This window comes from Coptis chinensis, chromosome 7 (genome assembly GCF_015680905.1).
Source record: "Coptis chinensis isolate HL-2020 chromosome 7, ASM1568090v1, whole genome shotgun sequence".
In the NCBI taxonomy this organism is placed as follows: domain Eukaryota; kingdom Viridiplantae; phylum Streptophyta; class Magnoliopsida; order Ranunculales; family Ranunculaceae; genus Coptis; species Coptis chinensis.
In genome coordinates, this window is record NC_141462.1 from 92,967,054 (window position 1) to 92,989,646 (window position 22,593).

The 22,593-nt window shown below is 35.7% G+C and overlaps 3 protein-coding genes across 4 annotated transcripts; 2 read left to right on the top strand and 1 right to left on the bottom strand.

Moving 5' to 3' along the window:
- The first annotated feature begins 2,346 nt into the window (after positions 1-2,346).
- Positions 2,347-5,911, top strand: LOC147490046 (amino acid transporter AVT6C-like). The gene is made up of 5 exons (XM_086571760.1): positions 2,347-2,851; positions 4,312-4,464; positions 4,847-5,050; positions 5,151-5,616; positions 5,714-5,911. The coding sequence occupies exons 1-5, from the start codon at positions 2,476-2,478 to the stop codon at positions 5,838-5,840; spliced, it is 1,326 nt and encodes a 441-aa protein (XP_086427886.1). The 5' UTR covers positions 2,347-2,475; the 3' UTR covers positions 5,841-5,911.
- A 2,837-nt stretch (positions 5,912-8,748) lies between these two features.
- Positions 8,749-9,378, top strand: LOC147490047 (uncharacterized). Its single transcript, XM_086574789.1, has one exon. The coding sequence runs from the start codon at positions 8,749-8,751 to the stop codon at positions 9,376-9,378; it is 630 nt and encodes a 209-aa protein (XP_086430915.1).
- A 6,707-nt stretch (positions 9,379-16,085) lies between these two features.
- LOC147490048 (uncharacterized) lies at positions 16,086-21,649 on the bottom strand. 2 transcript variants are annotated; one of them, XM_086571904.1, is made up of 4 exons: positions 20,559-21,649; positions 20,394-20,446; positions 16,486-19,397; positions 16,086-16,404 (listed from the first exon to the last, which is right to left on the bottom strand). In XM_086571904.1, exons 3-4 carry the CDS (start codon positions 17,275-17,277, stop codon positions 16,255-16,257), a joined length of 942 nt encoding a protein of 313 aa, XP_086428030.1. In that variant the 5' UTR covers positions 17,278-19,397; positions 20,394-20,446; positions 20,559-21,649; the 3' UTR covers positions 16,086-16,254. The 2 variants fall into 2 exon arrangements, with proteins under 2 accessions (XP_086428030.1, XP_086428029.1); XM_086571903.1 differs by lacking the exon at positions 20,559-21,649 and having other exon boundaries at positions 20,394-20,541.
- Positions 21,650-22,593: the final 944 nt, after the last annotated feature.

Genomic DNA, 22,593 nt, shown 5'->3' on the forward strand with positions numbered 1-22,593 from the left:
AAAAAAAAAAACACTAAACCAACTCACAATTAAAAAATCCAAACTATTATCTATATCTAAAAAAATAAATAAAAATTTTCTGTCAAATAACAAAATCACTCACAATTCCCGAGAACTCAACTCTTTGTTAAACTCTTTGGCAATACTTACTCCACTCGTTACAAACAATTAAAAAAAAAAAAACAAAAACATAAACCAACTCACAATTAAAAAACCCAAATTTTTATGTATATCTAAAAAAACAAATAAAACTTCTCTATCAAATAACAAAATCACTTCACTCGCTCTTTCTTGGATTATATTGAATAACATAAGTTAAAAAATAAAATTGATAACATTATCGCACATAGGGCCACATTATATTGTCTTGCTTTAGGCCACCAAAATGTCAGGGCCGACAATGAAATAGCTGCCACTTGTAGAAATGAAGAACATTATAGAGAGATGATTATAGTCAGCTTAAAAAAATCAAAAAAAAAAAAAAAAAAAAAAAAAATTGTGGTGATTGAGGGGTTATACATTTTAAGATGTGCAATGCATAACAATTAGTAGTTGTGGTTGGATAGAAGTTAAATATTAGACATTTGATTAAGTTTAATTTTGATAGTCTATGTGGCCCATGGTTAATTTTTGAATTTGAGCCACATACATGTGACTACATTTGTCAAACTAATCTATCTATCTATTTAATAGTATGCACACCAGCTAACATATTTGGAGTTTTTTTTTTAATATTCCACATAAGCATGCCATCTTTAATATTCATTGTATTTATTTATTGGGGAAGAATAGAGCCATATTCACTGTAGCCATATTGTAAACGAATCCAAATAAAATTGTGGACTTAAAAGTTGAATGAAGTGTTGAATTTTTGTAGATAGAATCTCCCCACTATGGAAAACATGTTCACAAAAATTTAGCTAATTTAAAGAAGTCTAACCTTAGGATATGCTAACAAAAAATTTGGAGCGTTAGATGAAAAACTATAAAATGAATACTAATTTTTACATGGTTATATATATCAAAATATTATAATTTTATGTGCTAATGATCTTCATGGTAAGGATATCATCTCTATAAAAAAAATCAAGTCTTAATACATTTGTATGTTCAAAATGTGGCTATAATGTGCTCATAAGAATGTGGTTCTATTCCTTTTCTTATTTATTTAGTTGGTTTGTGATAATTTTTTGTCCTAGTTAGGTAAGTTTTGGGCCAGGCCTGACCGTAGGTTTCCCCATGTCGTCTAGGGAGGCCGGGACACAGTCTATTCTCATTAATGGGCCAAGTGGAGGCCGGTTTGGCAGTTTCCCATTTTCAAGCATAGCAGATTCCAAGTCTTAAAAAGAGTTATAGGCGATTACCAACATGTAGAATAATCCCAGCCGTCCATTCCACATCCGCAAACCCATCTAAAGGGAGGGGAATTCATTTTCAGACCATCAAAAATATTGTTTGGATTATTGAGTGATATGTATTTAATATTTTGGAGAAGGCTCCCCATTAGGCCATTATACTTAGTGATCTAGAGTTGTCACTAAGGTTATTCAAGAGGGGGCCATTATAATTTGGGTATGAGCTTTGGCAGAGTGAGTTGACTATGAGTTTATGGGATTGGTTGACTAGGGCGACGACAAATTGTTGTCCCAAGTGTCATCACAGTTGTTTAGCAAGGGTTGAGCTAATGCCCGTGATACTACTGATATTGCTCCAAATTTGTTCAATGGGGGTGTTTTTGTTTTTTTGTTTGGTAAGTAAGCCTGTTTTAAATGAGATCAGTAATTTTTTTATGCTGGCGGGATTCGAGTTCCAGACTTCTGATATCATTACCCAAATGGAGTGTTTTCTTGATAATTTGTATTTTCAATTCCGACTCTATTGACTTGTAATATGAAGCTTAAGTCAGTAACATTTACCACCACTCCCTTCGTCTTGAGGCTCCGCTCAAGAAGTGGTGATATGCCAATGCAACCTTTCTTAAGAGGGCCTATCGGTTGTCTTGAGAGCATCAAAATTGTGGATCTCTTTCCCCACCCCAAAGTTGTCCTAATAATTGTTGGTCTTCCAATCTTGAAAAAATAATTTAAATTGGAGACAACACCATCACAAAAACTGGTGCTATAAATGTGTATTTTGTTTTTTTCCAATAATAATAATATGATAAGAGTCCATAACAGTATAACACCACTATCCCACCTAGACATCATCATGTTTCAAAATTCATCCTACCCCATCTTCCCGTCCAAATACATCCACCGTTGTCATTTACAATTTCCTTCCAACGAATTTACCCTTCTCTCCTCAAGATATTTTCCAAATATACAACAATAGCAAGGTCATTTCAGTATAATCAAATAAACAACCAAACAATCATTCAAACTTGGCTTTCAACTCATAATAAAAAAACCAACATATTTACACAGATAGAATCCCACGTGAAACCAGCTTTGCTCTCATTCTCATACACAAAGAAAAATGACCAACGCTGGAAAAGACTCCGGCCTTCAAGCACCACTGTTGCCTGAGCACAGGCAACATGAACACATGGTTACCGAAAGCGCGTCGGTTAGCGGGGCCGTGTTTAATGTCTCGACAAGTATTATAGGTGCTGGAATCATGTCAATACCGGCTACACTTAAAGTTTTAGGCGTAGTCCCTGCGGTTATTCTCATATTGGTTGTAGCTGTGTTATCTGATGTATCAGTTGATTTTCTTTTGAGATATACGAAATCTGGTAAGTCATATGCTGGAGTAATGGCTGAGTCGTTTGGACGAGTTGGATCGGTGGTGTTGCAGATATGTGTTATGGTTACTACTCTTGGTAGTTTGACCATTTATCTCATTATAATTGGTAAGCATTTTTATGATTCAGTTATTCATGTACGTTTTTTTAGTTAGTCACTGATTTTTAGACCATTTGATCGTGCCACAATATTAACTATATGATCCTGATATTAAGTTCTTTTATTGAATTTGTGTGTTTGAAAAAACTAAGAACTGTGGTCCATGGAGCCATGGATTAGCTGGGATCAACTTACTGTTTTTCTCTTCATGGCCGAGTCAAATGTGATTGCTTCATGATTAGTGGTGCCAGAGTGCCAGCTCTGTTTTTGTTGGAGTTATCCCTCACATGAGGAGAGAAACTGGAGCTGGACAGAAACGGGCAAATTCAGTTTCGAGAACATAGGGCTTACCCTCGCCAAAGTGACAAAGGGAGCTTTCTTGAAATTTTGTGGGCCTTGCTTCTGATTTTTGCTCATTTGGTTTTGGAGATAAAACCAAAAATCAAGGTTTTGGAAAACCTAACCTAACAGAACCAAACAAGTCAGAAGGATTGGAATCTAGACTAAAAACAAAGAGAGAGAACCTTTACAGAGACACAACCCTGTAAAGAGATAAGAGTGATCTAGTAAGGTGAGAGACTGTAAGGAGAGATTGTAATCTTCCTTCCCATTTTATTAAGAACTGGCTCTTGTGGAAGTAGGCATCATTGGCGAACCACGGTAAAATCTTTGTGTTGTGGTTTGCTTTTCTTTGCTTTTATTATTATCATTTGTTGTTAATAGTTGTTTAGCGAGTTGGGCATGTTAGTATAGGTAGTTTGTGATATTTGAGATTTATCTGGAGTTGAAGTGTGTTCATACAAGTTATCTGTGTAGTGGGGGAACCGATTGGTATTGGTGTAATCCCCAACAGTTTTTTCAGTTAGAATGGGCAAGTTCTGCTTTCTTGCCCTCTATGGTAGCTCTGTAATGACATTTGCGAAATTGCTAATTTAGAAACTAGCTTAGAAAGTTAGAGTACTGTGTCTGCTTCTTGTTACAATGCCATTTGATTTTGAAAACTAGTTCAATCATCCTCAGTTGAGAGCATGCCGACTGTTGATCACAGTAGACAAATTTGTTCTTTTTAGAGGGGGAAGAAAAAAAGATTGACCTGTTGAGGATCCAAATTAAGTAATTTATTGCCAGCGGACAAATGTTATTAGGAATGATTAGTGAAGTTGCATTGTGCCGTTGTGGTGCCACCATATACAGTTAGTAGGGTGACTGATACATTTATGTCATGAAGAACGTCGATCTCCTGAGTGAAATGTGTTTTTCAATTGTTTTCATTCTGGCATGGCGATCATTTGATTTATCTTTGTATATTATTTCAATAGATGTTTCAAAGTGTGACCAAGTTTTTACTGGACTTTTGTACTTCATTTTCGAAGCAGATTGACCAAGTTTTTTCTTGTATCCAACCTCCAAATAAGTGAAGACTTTATATATAGTCATTCTAATATGGTTTATGGAATTGGTTTGGCAGGTGATGTACTCTCAGGTAGTGAGTCCAATGGAACCGTGCACTTGGGAATCCTTCAGGAGTTGTTCGGAATACATTGGTGGAACTCGCGAGCTTTCACCTTGTTCTGCATTATGATCTTTGTCATGCTTCCTCTTGTGCTACTAAGGCGAGTAGGTCAGTAGAAACTATAACCTCATAGAGGGCGTATAATTTGAAAGACATATCTGCTACACCTTGAGGTCTGTCTAAACTAAAATGGTTCTTCTTTGAGACACTGCACACACAACGCCGATCACCTAAAAGTTCCCAGGATGATTCAAATTTTTGATGTAGTATAAATTTGAATGAAGAACCATCTCATTTTAGATGGACCCCAAGATCAGCTTATCTTTACAAGTCAATGCCAATTCATCAAAGATTTGGGTAGTCAACATACACTTAACTAGCTGAAGTTTGAAAGTAAACCTTTCTAAGAGTTAAAGAAGTTATCATCTATAATTCTATATGCCTTCAGTGTCTAATGGTGTGACATGCATGTTTGCTTGTGGCTTTCCAGAGTCATTGAGATTCACTTCAGCAGTATCAGTATTCCTTGCTGTGGTTTTTGTTGTCATAAGCACGGTGATGGCTATCTGTGCGCTTTGGAAAGGCAGAACAAATCGCCCAAAACTTTTACCTGACATGGCTCACCAAACCTCATTCTTGGAGCTTTTCACTGCTGTTCCTGTTATCGTGACTGCTTTCACATTCCATTTCAATGGTAAAAAATTTAGATTCACATAAAACTAGCTGATAATTTAACTAATGCAACTTTTGTAGAGGATCCTACTGACATCATGACCATTGTGTTGATGTTGCAGTTCATCCAATTGCGTCAGAACTACGTAAACCTTCTGATATGGTTTCTGCTGTGCGAATTTCCCTAGTACTATGTGCTGCCATTTACTGTGCAGTTGGCTTCTTTGGTTATTTATTATTTGGAGAGTCCACAATGGCTGACATACTTGCCAACTTCGATCAAAACTTGAGTTCCACTGTGGGATCGTTACTGAATGATACAGTTCGGTTAAGCTATGCACTCCATCTCATATTGGTGTTTCCCCTCCTCAACTTCTCATTGAGGATCAATATTGACGGGTTACTCTTCCCAAAGTGGCCCTTGTTATCCACACATACTGTTCGATTCATTTCACTCACCAGTTTTCTTCTAGCATTCATCTACACAGCCGCCATAGCCATCCCGAACATTTGGTATTTCTTTCAGTTTCTTGGATCTACAACAGCTGTTTGCCTTGCATTTGTCTTCCCAGGTGCAATTGTTCTTAGGTAATTAAGTTCCCTAGATCACTATAGAATAGTACATCGTTATGTTATATATTAGTCTCTTGTAGCATACATTTTAAATTTGCTCCTTCATTCGCAGAGATGTTCATGGAATATCAACAAGAAGAGACAGGATCTTGGCGGCAGTGATGATTTTCCTGGCTGTAATAGCAAGTTCCATAGCCATTTCTTCAAATATAAAAACTTTAATTAGACCCGAACACTGAAAATGTAATCCATGTATTTCTTTTGTTGTAATTCTAGTGGTATTGAAATGTAGTGAAGTATACAAAGAAAATTGCGTCCCATTTTATTTTTATTTTATTTTTTATTTTTTTTAATATATATTTATTGATATAAAAAATAAATCAAACAAACAAATTAGAGGTCAAGTGTGCTACAAATTGTGCCGCTAGCCCCTTCTGAATGGCAAAATCAATCTCCCTAAACACATATTCGTGAGAACTAGCTATCATCACATTGTTGTCTAACACTTTGTGCCTCCTAAGCAACTTAATCACATCTGGAGCTAAAAAACCAAATATATCAAACGCAAACGGGATGAAGCAGTGTTGGTTAGCCATGCACGCTCTTTCATGTTTTTCCACCTTCGTTGCAACTGCACTACTAGTTGTTTGCCCTACTCTAAAAACTCAATTACCAAAACTAACAAAAGGAGATACCCTTGTGACATCCACACATGCATGCTTTCCATCATACCAACTATATATCAAGATATATGCAGGATGAAGCGTCAATCTACCTTCTCTAGGATCAGTGAGGAAATTGACAGGAGCCTCTTTCTTCACTTGTATACCAGCACGCCAGACCGTATCATACAAAATATCACGTACATGGCCATGTCTACATTTAAACCCTGGGAAGTGTTTGCATTGTGCTGCATGATCTCCAAAAGCGTCAAGACAACTCTTTAGACACATAGGACATCGATCACCATCAGTATACAAAGGGATCATGAGGTGGTAGCGCAGATAGCCCGATACTCAACCGGTGACATGCGTTGTCCAAGACCATCCATAGGAATAGCAAGGAGAAAGTCCTTGGCATGTCCAAACTGTAAGCAACTAATAACAACTTTTTGCCGATCATACAAATCAAATTCCCTCTCAAGTCCTGTAATAATCTTACCGTAGTAGGCTTCCGCCAAGACATTTTGTGGCTTGCTGGGGTGGCGCCTCTGAGGTCAAAATCAAGAATATGCATATGCAGTTCAACAGTGGCACTATCAAAAAAACATCACCCATAGGCGTAGTGTTAAAATATCTAAGAATGTGGTTTTGGAGCTCCTCGATCTAAATCCGTGAGGCTATAAAAGAAAATCTGATGACATCCTCTGCACAACAGATACTAAGGCCACCAAGACGAAATGGAAGGGTTGACAAATGCCACTAGAGATCCCCCATAACCAGGTCCATCAGAAACAACAATTCCCTGAATAGCATACCAAAGACCATGGTCATCAAACATGCTAGCTGCTTCCCTAAAATAAGCAGGTGGACAAGTGCGTAGAGCAAAAATCAACTTAGGCAACCCTACACATGCTCGTAAAAGAGTCAATTCACACTGCCTCTTTCAGTTGCGCTAGTGTATCCAGCAACTTAAGACTTTTCTCAACATGCTTATGAACCAGACCAGAGATAAAAGATGTATCCATGTTGACAACTCCTCCAAGTAACTTGACCCCAAGCTGCGGCCTAGATATACTAGCAGGAAAAACAACAAGGTTAGAGCGTTGTGGGTCCACTTATGGCCAAAAGATCTTTGTCTTGGTCTCATTAAGGACAAACCCTAATGACAGCCCTGCTTCTCGGATAATGTGTAACGCTGTCACAACCTGCTCTATGTCACCAATCAGAGTCCTATCATCTAAGTACCATGCCTGTAACTCTAAATGACAAGTAGACTAAATACGCAACACTAGTAGATGTAAAACTAGTGCAAAAAGAAGTGGGCCTAATAGGTCACTTCGCTTAATAAGTTGTTATGTTCTAAAATACATTGCCTGCTATTAGAACTGTTTAAAAAATAATTGTGCTGAAAATCTGTTTTGGAAGGGTTTGTTTAAGAGAAATGACACTTTCGTAGTCAATTTCCTACTGATTTATTTGTGGAATTTGTTTGAATTAAGGCAGGGCAGTTTCATTTCTCTGTGGAGCAAAAACCGCTTTGGAGTTCAAGGGTTTATCAGTTAATTTCTTATAATCATATGATGTTTTTGTATGATTCTATTGGAATTGAGTTTTTTTTTTTATAAAAACTTCAAGTTATTAAAGGATTTTTTTGGAGAATATCAGTAGTTTTAGGGTAAGATATATTTTGCTCATTAGTATAACCCATGTATTACAAATTCTGAACTCTCATGTTCTTTGATATTCAGATTCGGCCTTCTGAAGTCTCATTGTTTCTTTTGGATGTCGCCTTCTACAACAGTTTATAGTTGACATGTGCGTGAAAATAGAGACGATGAAAATGAGATTTTATCGGGATAATTAGCAAACTATTAGGTCCGAGTTGTACCAAGGCATTCAGGATGCACTAAACTCTGGGGAGACACATGCAGGTACCTTATATTTTCGTGTGTATAATAACATCATCTTCACATTGGTTTTCTTCAATTCACATTGTCTATTTATTTAAAACTTAAGAATCTGATCTTATAATCAATAGGTAACATTGGCAAAAGGATAATACTCCCACCTTCTCATATTAGTAGCCCTCGGGATATGCATCGACGCTATCAGGATGCAATGACATTGGTAAGGAGGTATGGGAAACCAGATTTACTTATAACTGTAACATGTAACTCATCTTGGCATGCAATTACTCGAGAAACAGAAATTGGCCAACGCACACAGGATAGACCTGATTTAGCTACTAGAACATTCAATTTTATTTTAGAATAACTCAAGCATGATTTGTTTCGAAGACATATTTTGGGTAGAGTTATTGCACAAGTTCATGTTTTAGAATTTCAGAAGAGAGGTCTACCTCATGCTCATCCTACATGAAAATGATAAAATACACAATCCTAAGGATATAGATAAAATAGTTTCTGCTGAAATTCCCGATCCCAGTACAGAACCTGATTTGTATAGTGCAGTTAAAAATCATATGATGCATAATGCATGTGGATCTGTTAATAGGAGTGCAGTTTGTATGAAAAATAATAGATGTAGGAGTGGATTTCCTAAGTCATTTGCACCTTCGACTTCGCATGGTATTGATTTGTATGCTATATACATGAGACGTGATAATGGAAGACATGTTGGTATAGGAAAATACACGTTAGACAACCGTAATGTTGTTCCGTACAATCCTTATTTGCTATTAAAATATAACTGTCATATTAATGTTGAGATTTGTTCGAGCATCACTTCAGTTAAATATTTGTATAAATATGTTTATAAAGGACCTGATCGAGTGTCATTTGAAGTTAGTACTAGACCATATCCGAATGAGGATGAGATTTCACAGTTTGTTAATGCCAGATGGATTTGCCCACCTGAGGCTTTTTGGCGATTGTTTAAGTTTCCTTTAAATGGCATGTTTCCTTCAGTTGTTGCCTTGCAGATACATTTGCCAAATAGGCAACAAATTTCTTATTATAGTGGTGAACTTATTGAAGATATATTAGATGATGAGCACATATTGAAAACCATGCTTACTGAGTTTTTCAAAACCAATCTTATTAATGAGGAGGCACGCCTATATCTTTACTTAGAGTTTCTTGAATACTTTTATTGAGATTCCACTCGTAGAGAATGGGTTCGTAGAAGTAATAAACGTAGAACCATTGGAAGGATTGCCACAGTTTCTCCTATGGAAGGAGAACGATATTATTTACGTCTATTGTTGTTACATGTGAGAGGTCCCACTTCTTTCAATGATTTGCTAACAGTTGATGGTGTGCCTGTTGGCACTTTTAAAGAATCCGCTGAAAGACGTGGTTTGCTTGAGCATGATGACAACATTAGAAGTTGTTTAAGAGAGGCTGCAAGTACACATATGCCTCTTTCTTTAAAAAGATTGTTTGCCACCATTCTTATTTATTGTCAGCCGAGTGGAGTAAGACATCTTTGGGATGAATTCTACCCATTTATGATTGAAGACTACGCTCCACGAAATGATAGAAATGGTAATACTGAATTATTCATTAATCGTCTTCTGAAGGACCTTGATCATATTTTGTCTAAAAAACAAAAAAGTACTTCTGATTTTGATTTGCCAGAAATGACTGGGGACATTGATGAACATATTGAATTAACACGGCTTATTATTGAGGAGAGATCTATACAAATCCCTGATGAAGACCTTATGGCTATTGGGGACCTTAATGTTGAACAAAAATAGGCTTTTGATAAGATCGTTTCGGTTGTTCAACAGAAACAAGATTCTATTTTTTTCATTGATGGTCCAGGAGGAACAGGAAAAACTTTCTTATATAGAGGACTTCTTGCATCTCTAAGGACTGATAACCATATTGCAATAGCAACAACGTCATCGGGAATTGCAGCCATAGCATTACCTGGGGGAAGAACTGCACATTCGAGATTTAAAATCCCAATAACTATTGATTCATTGTTAATGTGTAATATTTATAAACGATCTACGCTTGCCAAGCTTTTGTGTTATGCAGATATACTTATATGGGATGAAGCAACTATGACTCATAGACATGCATTTGAAGCTTTAGATAGAACTTAAAAGATATCACCGACTCTAATCTCCCTTTTGGCGGAAAGGTTATTGTTCTTGGCGGTGATTTTCGTCAGACGCTTCCTGTTGTCCCACGTTCTACTAGAGCTCAAGAGATTGACGCATGTGTTGTCAAGTCATTCTTCTGGCCAAAAGTTGAGGTAATTTCTTTAACACAAAATATGCGTGCAAGAACTGATCCAATGTTTGCTGATTTCCTTTTGCGTATTGGCAATGGTAATGAGCCCTATATTGATGACGATAATATGATTAGATTGCCTGATGATATTGTCATACCTTGGGCTGGTGGACAATCAATAAACGATTTAATAGATTTTGTTTATCCTTCATTAAGTATTAATGGATGTAATGAGAATTACATTATTGACAGAGCAATTTTAACACCGAGAAATGATATTGTTGATAAACTTAATAATAAGGTGATAGGCTTTTTCCTAGGAGAAGAAAAGACTTATTACTCATTTGATATTGTTCCGCCTGATCTTCAAAACTTATATCAACAAGAATTTTAAAATCAATTGCACCAGGTGGCTTTCTTTGCCGCATCGCTTAACTCTTAAGAAAGGTTGTCCAATCATGCTTCTTAGGAATATTAATCCAAGTATAGGATTCTGTAATGGCACAAGATTAATTTGTTTACGTTTTTATGATAATACTATATATGCTGAGATTTCATCTTGACAGTTTAGAAGTAAGAAAGAGTTTATACCTCGTATACCTCTCAAACCAAATGTTAATGAACAGATGCCATTTAGTTTTACTAGAAAACAATTTCCAATAAAACTTAGCTTTGCTTTAACTATTAATAAATCACAAGGACAAACTATTCGAAACGTAGATATATATCTTCCTGATCATGTTTTCTCTCATGGGCAACTATATGTTGCGTTGTCAAGGTGTGTTTCACGGAATAACATCAGGATGTTGGTAAAAAATGGAACCTTAAATAGACGTGTTGAAACTTATACCAGAAATATAGTGTATCGTGACGTGTTGCTTTCAGAATATGATGATATGGGTGATTAATATTGCAAGAAAATAGTGTTTATTCCTCTGCTAGCTTCAATATTTGATTGTATGCAATGATTCCTATGTGTCTTCTTAACATTTAGATTTAACCCATGACTACATACTATTAATTTTTCCCTATTTTATTATTTATTTTTCTACATTTTTTCCTAGATTGTACTATATAAAATATAATGTGCTATCTTTACGTAGTGCGCTCAGTGGCAGATTGTGTGTATTTATTCCTATACGTCTCATTTTTAAAACATTTAACCCATGACTATCACCATAACTAATATAAAAAAGTTTTTAGCTCCGCTAATGCAAAATCCGTTCTTGCATTGCTGGTCCCAAGCCCAGATAAAGGAGGAGGGGAAACAACTTTACTATGCTTTTCTATGTTCTTTGATGTACAAAGACGGAATCACACGACTAATAGCTTGGAATTTTGCTTGGATAATAAAGGTGGAGGTTCAATTACATGAGGAAGAGTAGTATTCAATGGTTTCCATTAGTGTGTGTAGTGTAGTAGCTTTCCATTATTTGTCTTGAATTATAATTGAGGTGCCATAATTGAATTACTTGCTGGCTTGAGCTTTGAATATATTCCACTGATCCACTCCATTAAATAGTTAAGTAAGATATCTTTGAATGAAACAAACAATGGGAGGAAAAGTACATAATGTACCTAGACTACTCTCCATATTTCCCACTTTTCTTTTGAATTCAATATTATTGTTGGTTGTGATGATTTAATTTTTCTGATCTTTACTTTTAGTTGTGAACCTTTTATTTCAATGAAGTCTTTTAGCTTGTTAGCATTTTAATCGTTTGAAGTTGAATTTGTTTGTTGGTTTTTGAATAAGGGTTGTTCACTCATCTTCTTTTTCTTGGACTTTCTATTATGGCCGGAGAGAATGAATTAAGGTTATCACCAAGTTGGATATTACAACATGGTTTAGTTAATCCTAAATTGATGGACTTGATTTCTAGATGGGTCGGTTTGTAGTTTAGAGTAGTATAATGGATAGCAAAAGGGTTGAGGAACCTTTACATCATTTTTTATTGCATGGATATGTACCTTTTTATGGTGAAATAGCCCTCACTAAGTTGAAATATATTACTTCGTTTTCAGGTTGATTATGTAGCAATGTATAGAAAGATTGTTGCCCATGCTACACACCAAACTATCTAGTAAGCCATGTATTTTCAGCCATGTACCTACACAACCACTCAGAGTAGATGGACTGATTGTTTTAACTGATCCAAGTAAGTCATCTTTTCGTGTATTTCGGTATAACTAAGGTTATACATTTTTTTTACATAGTAACTTATTGATGTTGACGGGATTCTAACCCTATGCCTTTCTGGTATCATATAAGCCAAAGGATTTACTGAAGTTAGGTTTATTAAAGGGCTAGTCTATTTATTATTTTATAAGGTTATAATGCATGTTAAAGTGTATGCAACTATGTGTGTATTGTATTGACAGGAAGAAGACTGTTTTACTTCATGCTTAGAATTGTCTAAAGAATAAACTATATTCTAGCTTTTTGCGTCTTCAAATCTGATGAACTCATGTATTGCTCCCTTAGATAACAATTTTTGTTTATTAGATATGTCCTAGTTTTAGATTCTAAAATCAAGTTATATTTTGTTAAAAAAACTTTTGTCGGTGCAGGCTCCTTATGTTACAGAAGGGCTGGCTTATCGAGAATATGCATGGTGCAAGTGATGGAAAACTGAAGCCTATAGTTTGTTATAAAATTTAGTTAATAGCTTTTTTATTTTAATTCATTTGTTCATTTAAATTATTTATTGAAAGAACCACTTAGCAAATAATACTACTTATGCAATGGAGTTATTTTTAAATGTATATTCATAGTTATCTAGCAGTTAAATTAGCCTCTAGCAGTTGCAGGTCATTTGGCCTACATATTTTTTTAAAAAAATATTTTTTCTAAACAACGACGGCTAAGGCTGTCTTTTGTCTTTGCGACGACCTTGCGACGGGTATTTTAGTCGTCTTCTAATTCCATTTACGACGGAATTTCCCGTCGCAAATATTAACGACAGGACGATTAACAACGGGAATTTGGGACACTAAAACCCGTCGCAAATCAGAAAAAACGACGGACTTGACCGTCGCAAATCACAAATTCTGGTGTAGTGTCTACAAATTTTAGCAACAACTCGCAAGGACCAGAAATGAAATCATCCAATTCAAGACCCTACTTCAAAACTAGTGTAAATATAAACCAACAAAACAAGCGAAGAACAAGTAGGCGGCACGCGCCAGCGAGGAAGCAACAGCACGCATCGCTAGCCGACAAAGACAGTGCATCTGTGGCCGAAGAAATAAATAAATAAGCAAAGAAGCAGGCGGAGCTCCGACCATTATTCAAAACTTGACCCTTCCCCATAATCCTCATATATGAAGAATAACTCCTTATACTAGATTGTTTAGATTTAAAATAAAACTAGGCAAAACAATAACAAACACAAAATGAAGTGACTTTTCACTTGTAATATGACATAGATATAAAGCTAACGTAGTTAAACTCTGTACCACCTAACCCAACATCTATATGGTAATGTAAAGGATTAAAACACAAAAGCTGTGTAACACATAGTATGAGGCTAACCAAGTCTATTTACAATACATATGGATAATAAGGTGTACACTATACTAAAAAAAATAAAAATAAAATAAAAATAAAAATAAAAAATAAAATAAAAATAAAAATAAAAAATAAAAAATAAATAAAAATAAAAATAACATTAATTCTAGAGATGTGAGTCAAAAAGATGGGTCAGTATATGTAGTGCATTATTGGCTAGCCTCAAAGAAGGGGTAACTATACTACAAGCCACAAGGTTTTCCTTATACCATCTTTTACTTGTTTAAGTGTAATTATCCAAGTATTATTCATAATCATTTTGATTAAAGAAAGACTTGTCCAATAGGAGTTCAGGACCTCTAGTCACTCTGTAAGATAGTATTTCAAAGGTTTTCTTGGCAGTAACTTGGATGGTCAGTTTGGAGAGCACATCAGTTTCAGCCCTGCTCTAAATGCTAAGCTAGTCACACTCTTAAGAAAACAAGAACACTTAACTACTGGATCACTCTAATAACTTCATATCAAGAACCTCAAGTTCCCTTTTTTCAACACTATATATAGCATTAAACTATCTAGACGACTTCTTTTTCCAAAGACTCCATCCACAAGAACGGTTTGTTTTAACTATCTAGACCATGAAAACCACCTTCATATTGTATTAAACTAAGACGAGATCATGATCACGAAAGCCCATTTCTACTTCATACTAGTTTAACCTTTAAGCATATCTGATTAAAGAACGACTACTCATGACCAAACAAACAAAAGGAAAAGGCAAAAAAGCAAAAAGAGAAGCTTAAGAAAATACCCAAAAGAATATAAGAGATGGTGAGATGTGCACATTAAAGTGCAAGAAGCTCCCGAAAACAAATATGAATAATAACGCACACAAGTGAAAAGAAAAATCAAATTTCACTTCATTTTCATATTTACAATACATTTAGATTTCAAATTAAGGGGTTGGGATTAACAAACCTGATGAATAGCATCGATGCAGAGTAATTGTTGGCAAAAATTGGCGGTTTCAACATTATTTTCAAACAAAACCAGCAAATCCGCAAACCTTGTGTAGCTTACAAGGGAGAAGAATCTCAAATGAACTACGTTGTCGTGGATCACATAGACGTGATACAAATGAATGTGTGGAAACAGAAAATAAACCAAACCAGGAATTGAAAGACAAGAAAAATGTATAACCGCCTATACTCAGACAAGCGAAAAGCTATTTATTTAACCAAGAATACTAATAGTCAACAACCCTGTAACTATATTGTACACTATATACTCATAATCAATATTTGTAAATCTAAGAACACAATCAAACACCATACATTGCAGTTGAACTGAAATCCCAATGAAAACCTAGTCATCCAAAAAGTAGTATCTAAGTTCCAAAGCACATGTTAATCCAGGATAAGTACAAGAACACTATTAAAAATAGAAAAATGAAACACTGAAAAATACAATAACAATTATAAACTTCACTAATTCGAAGTTAACATGGTCTCAAATTATAATAAATAGTCGAACTTAAGGTCAAACAACCACAAAGCTAACAACCATTTAAAATTAACAGACCACATACTTTTATGCTAGCCACCATTTTCAAAAAATTGAACCTAATAATTTGTTACCTTGGTTAAAGCAAGTTTCCTTCCATAGATCGAGCAATTTTGCGTTGAAATAATGAATAAAGGTTTGTCCTTTTGGGTAAGAAATCAACTAACTTGAGAAACCCTAGAATATCGACCAAAAAACAATTTCTCATCAGTCATGAATCATAACTGAGGAAGATTGAGAAGAAAAGAAAAAGAAATGGAAGAAGAAATACCTCACATGGCTCTTGGTAGTGGCGACAACGCCAGCAATTCACCCCATTTTCCCCTTTTGTTTACAGCTTTTCTTACTAACTCAAAGAGTCAGGGGTAGTTGACCACTTCACCTACTGAGCGCGAGATGAAAAAATTCCGCTAAAATTTTTGCCTTTTTTTTTTTTTTTTTTTTTTTTTTTTATTCGTCACACTTGTACATCCGTTAGTTAATATCTCGATAAACGACACAAAATAATTCGGGTTATTTACTAACAGTTAAGTGACTCTGTAACGGAACATTAACTGTTATTAATTTACTAACGGATAAATATGCATTACAAACGAGAAATTGCAATTGTTAGGAATTCCTTATTATGGTGTAGTGTCCTCCTCGACTGTCCTTGTGTTGAACTCTCCGTCTGTCCATGTTGTGATGAACTCACCTTTGTGTGATCAATCTGAGCCTATAACTCATCAATCTGGCATTGCAAATCGTCATAATCCACATGAGCCTGGAAAAGAAGTCTCTCTCTCTCAACACTGTAGGCGAATACTGAGGAGCGCAAGCCATCATTTACACGAATGCTTGTCTCATATCTCATGCGTAGGTCATCCTGAAATAGTTATTCATTAATAATTTATGACATTTTCATAATAAACAAAAATAATAAACCAAAACCAATAAAAATAATTACCAGAGATAGATGTCCAAGGTCAGGCTCTAACTGTACGACGTGAGTGTCATCAATAGAAGAAATGGGCTGGTAAATCGTCTGGCCACTCGGATTGCTCAAACTGAAAACCCAAGGCCACTCTGACTGAGGGGGATCTGGCGCTGGAACAAATGTGTGTACAGGTCTATGCTGAAACGCCGGCTGTGACGGCTGGCCAATCTGGAATTCATGTCTGACACCCAAATTGCTAACCGTATGAATGTTGCCTGTACGACCTACAGTTGGGAGCAAATGACCAATAGACACCCTAAACCAGTAATGGTAATACTGCTCATAAGTCTGCAATGTAACTAGGTCAGAAGCCTGTAACCAAGTCCAATGCACGTTACTCTCGATGACTTGCTCTAAGGTCATGTCCTTAGCCTCTGATACATGGGTAGGCAGATCAGGGGGGATACCAAAGTATGGTGTGAGCTGTCTGTAACATCTATCCCCTAAATACCACTCCATATCACTCCCACAAGTGAATGCCATCCTCCTATGAGAAATGAACAATGCATATCTACAGTCATTCGCGCCGATGTGCACAGATGTCCTCCAAGGCCTCCAAACAATAGAAGCCTGTGTGCTAAGCTCGATCTGGGTTCGGACAGAAGTTATGTTACAACTGATCTCACTGGTCAGACGAGCTCGAAAAGGTCCGTGCCAAGCCCTGAGCCTAGACCTCTCATCGGTATACTCAGTGAGGATAGGATTTGCAGCACGGAAATACTCATAAAACCATACCTCTAAGAGAATGACAAACCCTCCCATCTGGGGACTACTGATAACACCAGTTTGTCGAGAAGCCCTATCTAAACAACGTAACAAATGACAGTATATGGCTCCACCAAAATCAATACCGCCCAACTCATGCAAGTGCTCAAAGTTGGCTAGATACCCCAAGTTAATCGTGGAATGGCCAAAAGGAAAAAAAAGACGCCCATCAAATACATACAAAAAGCTCTTACATACTCATCAACATGTGCTTGACCATCATCAGAATCAAGTGACAAATAATTTATCAAAAACTGCAATCCTGAATCAGTAGTCAACGGTGTAATGTATGCAGCCTTGATACCATAAATCCTAACACCAGCACTGTCATATGACTCCTCGGTCAGACAATGGAAGAAAATCATCATTTGGGCGCAACTCTGGAATTCAATGCTACATCTTAACGGATTACCTAATCCTATACTCAAACCAGATATCATGCAAAAATCTAGTGGAGTGAAGCCCAACTCTCCCTGAGGGAAGTGAAAAGTATGTGTATTATCCCACCATCTCTCAACTAAACCATTAATAACTCCCCGAATGTCAGTCTTATTGTAAGGGATGTCAACTAGATGAGCAAAGGGAGTCGCTAAAATTGCATCTCTAACATGGTCAAGTGCACCGAACCCTATACATAACACATCTCTGATGTACGCAAAATGAAACTAAAATTAAAAAAATAAAAATAAAAATATACGTATTGAACTACTAAAATTAACTACTACTACTACTAATATATGAAATTAAAATACATACCTGTTGTTCAAGAACAACTCTTGAGACATGCCTATCATGAAGCCTCTTAGACACCAGCCTAAGATGGCTGAAATCAATAGCCTCAGTAGGAAATTCAAAATCGACTTGCTGATATTGAAGCAACAATGGATCGTCAGCCTCAGCTGCCTGATTTCCAGCTCCAGAAGTGGTTGGTTCATTATCTAGATCAATAATGGGATTGTTCCAAACGTATGCACTATTACCACTGTTTTCTACTTCCTCACCGTCACCACTCCATCGTGTTTGGTTATTATAGACGTATTCGTCGTCGGAACTCATATTTTTCCTAGAACTAGAGTGACTAAGTTGAAAAAAAAAGTTGTGAAATGACAAAAGTCCGACTGTCACGCGACATTATATTAAACATAGCACGCGACATTAGTCCTGACGCGCTCCAGTACCATTGTCGCGCGACAGTGATGCTGGCGCGCAACAGTACTAATGTCGCGCAGGTGGGCTCTACAAGTGATTTTGCGAGCGAAATTTGTGACCACCTAAAGTTGGTCGAAATTTGTGAGCAAGTTCTTCAAATTTTTTCTTCAAATATGAAGAGTATGCTACCACCACCTAGAGATGCTCTAACCTTTGAAAAAAAGTAAATTGACAAACGATCAAAACATAGAAGGAATTCAACACAACTGTAACTGTAAACCAAAAAAATTAAATATTTTGCAATAGCAGATTCAGGAAAAAATAATGAAGAAACAAATTAAATAATGGAGTTTTTGAATAAAATAACATAAGTAATAACTGATTTAGATAAAAATTTCCCTTTTTGAAGCCTTCAGCCTGTTCTTAACATTTTTATAGTTATATTGAGATGATCGACCTCAACAGGCACTCGATTAGATCCACAACACCCAATTTCTTTTGTGGCATTGGTTCTAGAAATAAGCACATTATGTTACCCATGTTGTTGATCTTCCACTAATATTGTTTCTGGTGGGCGAGTTGCCATCCATTTTTCCAACTAACTCCAACCCATGCCAACCTGTGGCAGTTGTTAAGAAATCTAGTAATTACCAATATGACATTAAACCATTTATGGCGATCAAATTGAGTCACTAAGAACAACATTGTCTAGTTTAGATTTTAATAGCCAGTGTTTCCAGCGACGTAACAATATGAGATTTTGATTACCAGTATCCACATTAAGGGGGTTTACTTGCCTGGGATGTAAGCATGTATAAAAAGTTAATAAGAACTACCTCCTCCATGATTGGCTTAAGTTTCTACCATCCTTATCCACCAAGGTGAAACCAACGACATCACCAATATGTACGCAAATTTGATAAAAGCACTGAAATATAGCTCCACGTACTCACTGACCCATCCCTGGACTGGCAAACGTTCAACAAAATACCAAACCACTGGATTTCTTTGCATGAAAGTATCAACTCAATCAAATACACTTCACCAAGGGAGGCTCATATTTGATAGTTATAAGTCAATATTTCATCAACTCTATTGGAGTTCGCTGCATAGAGAAAGTTGAACTGATTTCAAACAGTGAAATCCACCTTAATAGAATTCTGACAAATCTAACTCATAAGTTTGACTCACATCAAATATACAGAGTAGCCAGATAACTTACCAAGGCAAAGTACAAATTATACAGAGTCGCCTACCATGCTCAACAAAGACACATGGATCATCACTACAGGATGAAACCAAGCTATAACCTATTGTGAATACATGTAGACGTAATCAAATCTTGCTGAGGCATATGCTCTCCATAGAAATGACGTTTCCAATTGATATCGATATGAGGTACAAATGAAAAAAGAGCTTATGATTTCTTGAAAACTGAACTTGTCTTCTATTTGATTATGAGATCAAGATCAATTAAGTCTTTTGTCTCTACATTGTGGTTTATCTATTAAATTTTGAACAATAGAATATGCAGGAGTGGGGGGAAACAAAATACTAAGAAGTGACTCTGTGTTTGATGACAAAGTCTTCACATGCTTGATAAAACAAAAGAATAAATCAGGACCAAAGAAAATAGCTAGTATGCACACATTTATCAAATGCACTAGAGAAGTTAGGATCATATCGCGGTAAATAACAATATGTTGCTATGTGCCTATGTGTCTATCTCTTGGAGGAATTAAGTACTGTTCTTCTTCACTTTATTTCACTGTTTGAAGGTATAAAAAATGAAGTTACAATGTAGTGAGTACTGAAATTTAATAATACCAAAATGGAATCATAGAGAGATAAATGAAAAAAAAACAAAAAAGTATTATCCAGTGAAAAAATACATGAATAATGAAGTAAGCATGGTATAACGAATAAGTATTAACGAATCAAGAAGCACGTTATAATTGCAGTACCTTTCAAGTGTTAATGTCAAAGCACCGCCAACAGGTCCGCAACAAACTCAAACCTTGCAAGTATTGATATATAAACTTCATTGTGAATGCACAACATATATTGTGAGTAGTTGGTAGTTAAGAACAAAAATTCATAGAAAGAGTATTGGTGTAAACATTTTATACCCGAAGGTCTCATGGAACAGCCCAGAGGACAAAGAGATGCTCCTGTAGCTATATTTTAAGCATTAGTGAAATTATTTTGCACCTGTAGTCGCTTCCTGCAATTTGTTTGAGAGATAATGTACCCAGGCATAGATGCTTAAGCAGAATAATAGGACAACTATAAAAATAAGAAACACGTAGCACACCAAAACCTCAATAACTAAGGAAATAGCAGTGAGGGTGTATTGAAAACCCTTTGGTGTTCAGAAAAATACAAATTAATCATAAAAGAAATCTATACCTAAAGAACAATGACATCGGTCATTGTAATCTATGCCTAGATGTTGATTTGATATAGAGGACTACAGAGTCATGTACAATGTCCTTAACACTCAACTCACATCTTTATAAACTCCTCTGGATTCCACAACATTCAGTGTTGTGAGAATGTTGGGCTAAAAGGCACCAACGCATATAATGTCCACTATGTAAGGGGGATATAACGATTTTAGTCAGTCCCTGGTCTCATTTTTGCAGAAACTTGGGTAGTTACAATGTATCTATCAACTACCAATATATTTAATCGATATGCCAGTTAAAATGAAAAGAAAAAAAAAAATTAACCAAGAAATTGCACCGTTTCTTGCACGAATGAAAAGGACAACAAATGGATTCACCCTCACATAAGCATTGATTAAGTTACTGAATTACAAAGACGAATATTAAAAAATACATTTCAATCAACACAATGAGAGATTAAGAACCAAATACACTGTTTTTAAATATTTTGAAAATGATCAAAACTCTTAAGTCAAACATCAACTGATTAAGAAACCTAAGACTGCATACATATGTAACTATGTAAGGATGTTTACGGAAAGGAAGATGGATAACTGTTTTATTGCATGATACATATACGGTTGAACCAAAAAATAAACGCATATGACCCAGAGATGTGCTTGCAGCCAATAACCAATGCCTATATAACCACAAACATAACTGAACAACAACCATAATTACATTATAACTGCAACTATAGTTATAACCATGTATACGGTTATAGGAACTAACAAAATTACCTGTTATCCTTCATGTCTATCCATTTCATCTTTAATTGAGAATGACGAACCAATAGAACTTACACGAAAACCCAAAATGTAATGTCCATCAGACCAGATCGACTTCAACTATTCAATTGTGAATACAAACAAAAACTTTCACTATTCAATTGTGATTAAATCAAAAGTTTCACTATTCGATTATGGTTAATCATATACGTAGAACTTAAATGCCTTTTGAAATATATATATATATATATATATATATATATATATATATATATATATATATATATATATATATATATATATATATATATAACTAAAAAAAAGGTGGCAGTAAAATTCTTAGGCATTTTCTCAATCAAAATGTGGAAGATGAAAGTGTGTAAAAAGAAAAAGAAAATGAGATAGATAGAATTATAGAAAAGAAGAAAATCAAGTGTACCTAAATAGATCATTTTTCTTTGTTGCTAGGAAGAAACCGTTGTTGACCTGATGAAGGAATGGCCATTTATAGAGAGACTGATGAAGCGACTGAGCCTTTTAAAACGAAACGTTTTAACCGCCCGTTTTATTTTACTTTTCCGATTTTTTAGGATAACGGTTAGGAGCGACGACAGCGGTTTAGTAGAGTTAATAGACGTGGGCTTCAATTAGCGGGTTGGTAGATTGAACAAATTCGGACTCTCCTAATTCTAATTGTATTCCTTCCTTAATTTGAGTACTCCAAATAGGAAAAGAAGTTCAAACGGTTTTAAAGTCTATATATAATACCTTTGCAATCACCGATCAGATATGAACTTTTGAAACTCAGTGAGATGTATATGGATACAATGGAAGAGAGCAATAAGAGCCAGTGGTCTAACCTTCCACTAGATGTCCTTGCAAAGATATCAACACGCCTAGTCTATGCTGATCATGTCCGTCTACGTGCAGTTTGTAAACAATGGCATTCCCTGTATGGTGTTCAACCATTGAAGCAATCACCATGGCTT

What these genes read in the sequence shown, in the direction of transcription:
- LOC147490046 (XM_086571760.1), top strand. Translation starts at nt 2,476, where the DNA reads ATGACCAACGCTGGAAAAGACTCCGGCCTTCAAGCACCACTGTTGCCT. An exon ending in CATTTATCTCATTATAATTG is followed by an intron (nt 2,852 to 4,311) that starts GTAAGCATTTTT and finishes TTGGTTTGGCAG; the next exon opens with GTGATGTACTCTCAGGTAGT. An exon ending in CCAGGTGCAATTGTTCTTAG is followed by an intron (nt 5,617 to 5,713) that starts GTAATTAAGTTC and finishes CTTCATTCGCAG; the next exon opens with AGATGTTCATGGAATATCAA.
- LOC147490047 (XM_086574789.1), top strand. Translation starts at nt 8,749, where the DNA reads ATGCATAATGCATGTGGATCTGTTAATAGGAGTGCAGTTTGTATGAAA.
- LOC147490048 (XM_086571904.1), bottom strand. Translation starts at nt 17,277, where the DNA reads ATGGGAGGGTTTGTCATTCTCTTAGAGGTATGGTTTTATGAGTATTTC. An exon ending in ACCTTGGACATCTATCTCTG is followed by an intron (nt 16,405 to 16,485) that starts GTAATTATTTTT and finishes TAACTATTTCAG; the next exon opens with GATGACCTACGCATGAGATA.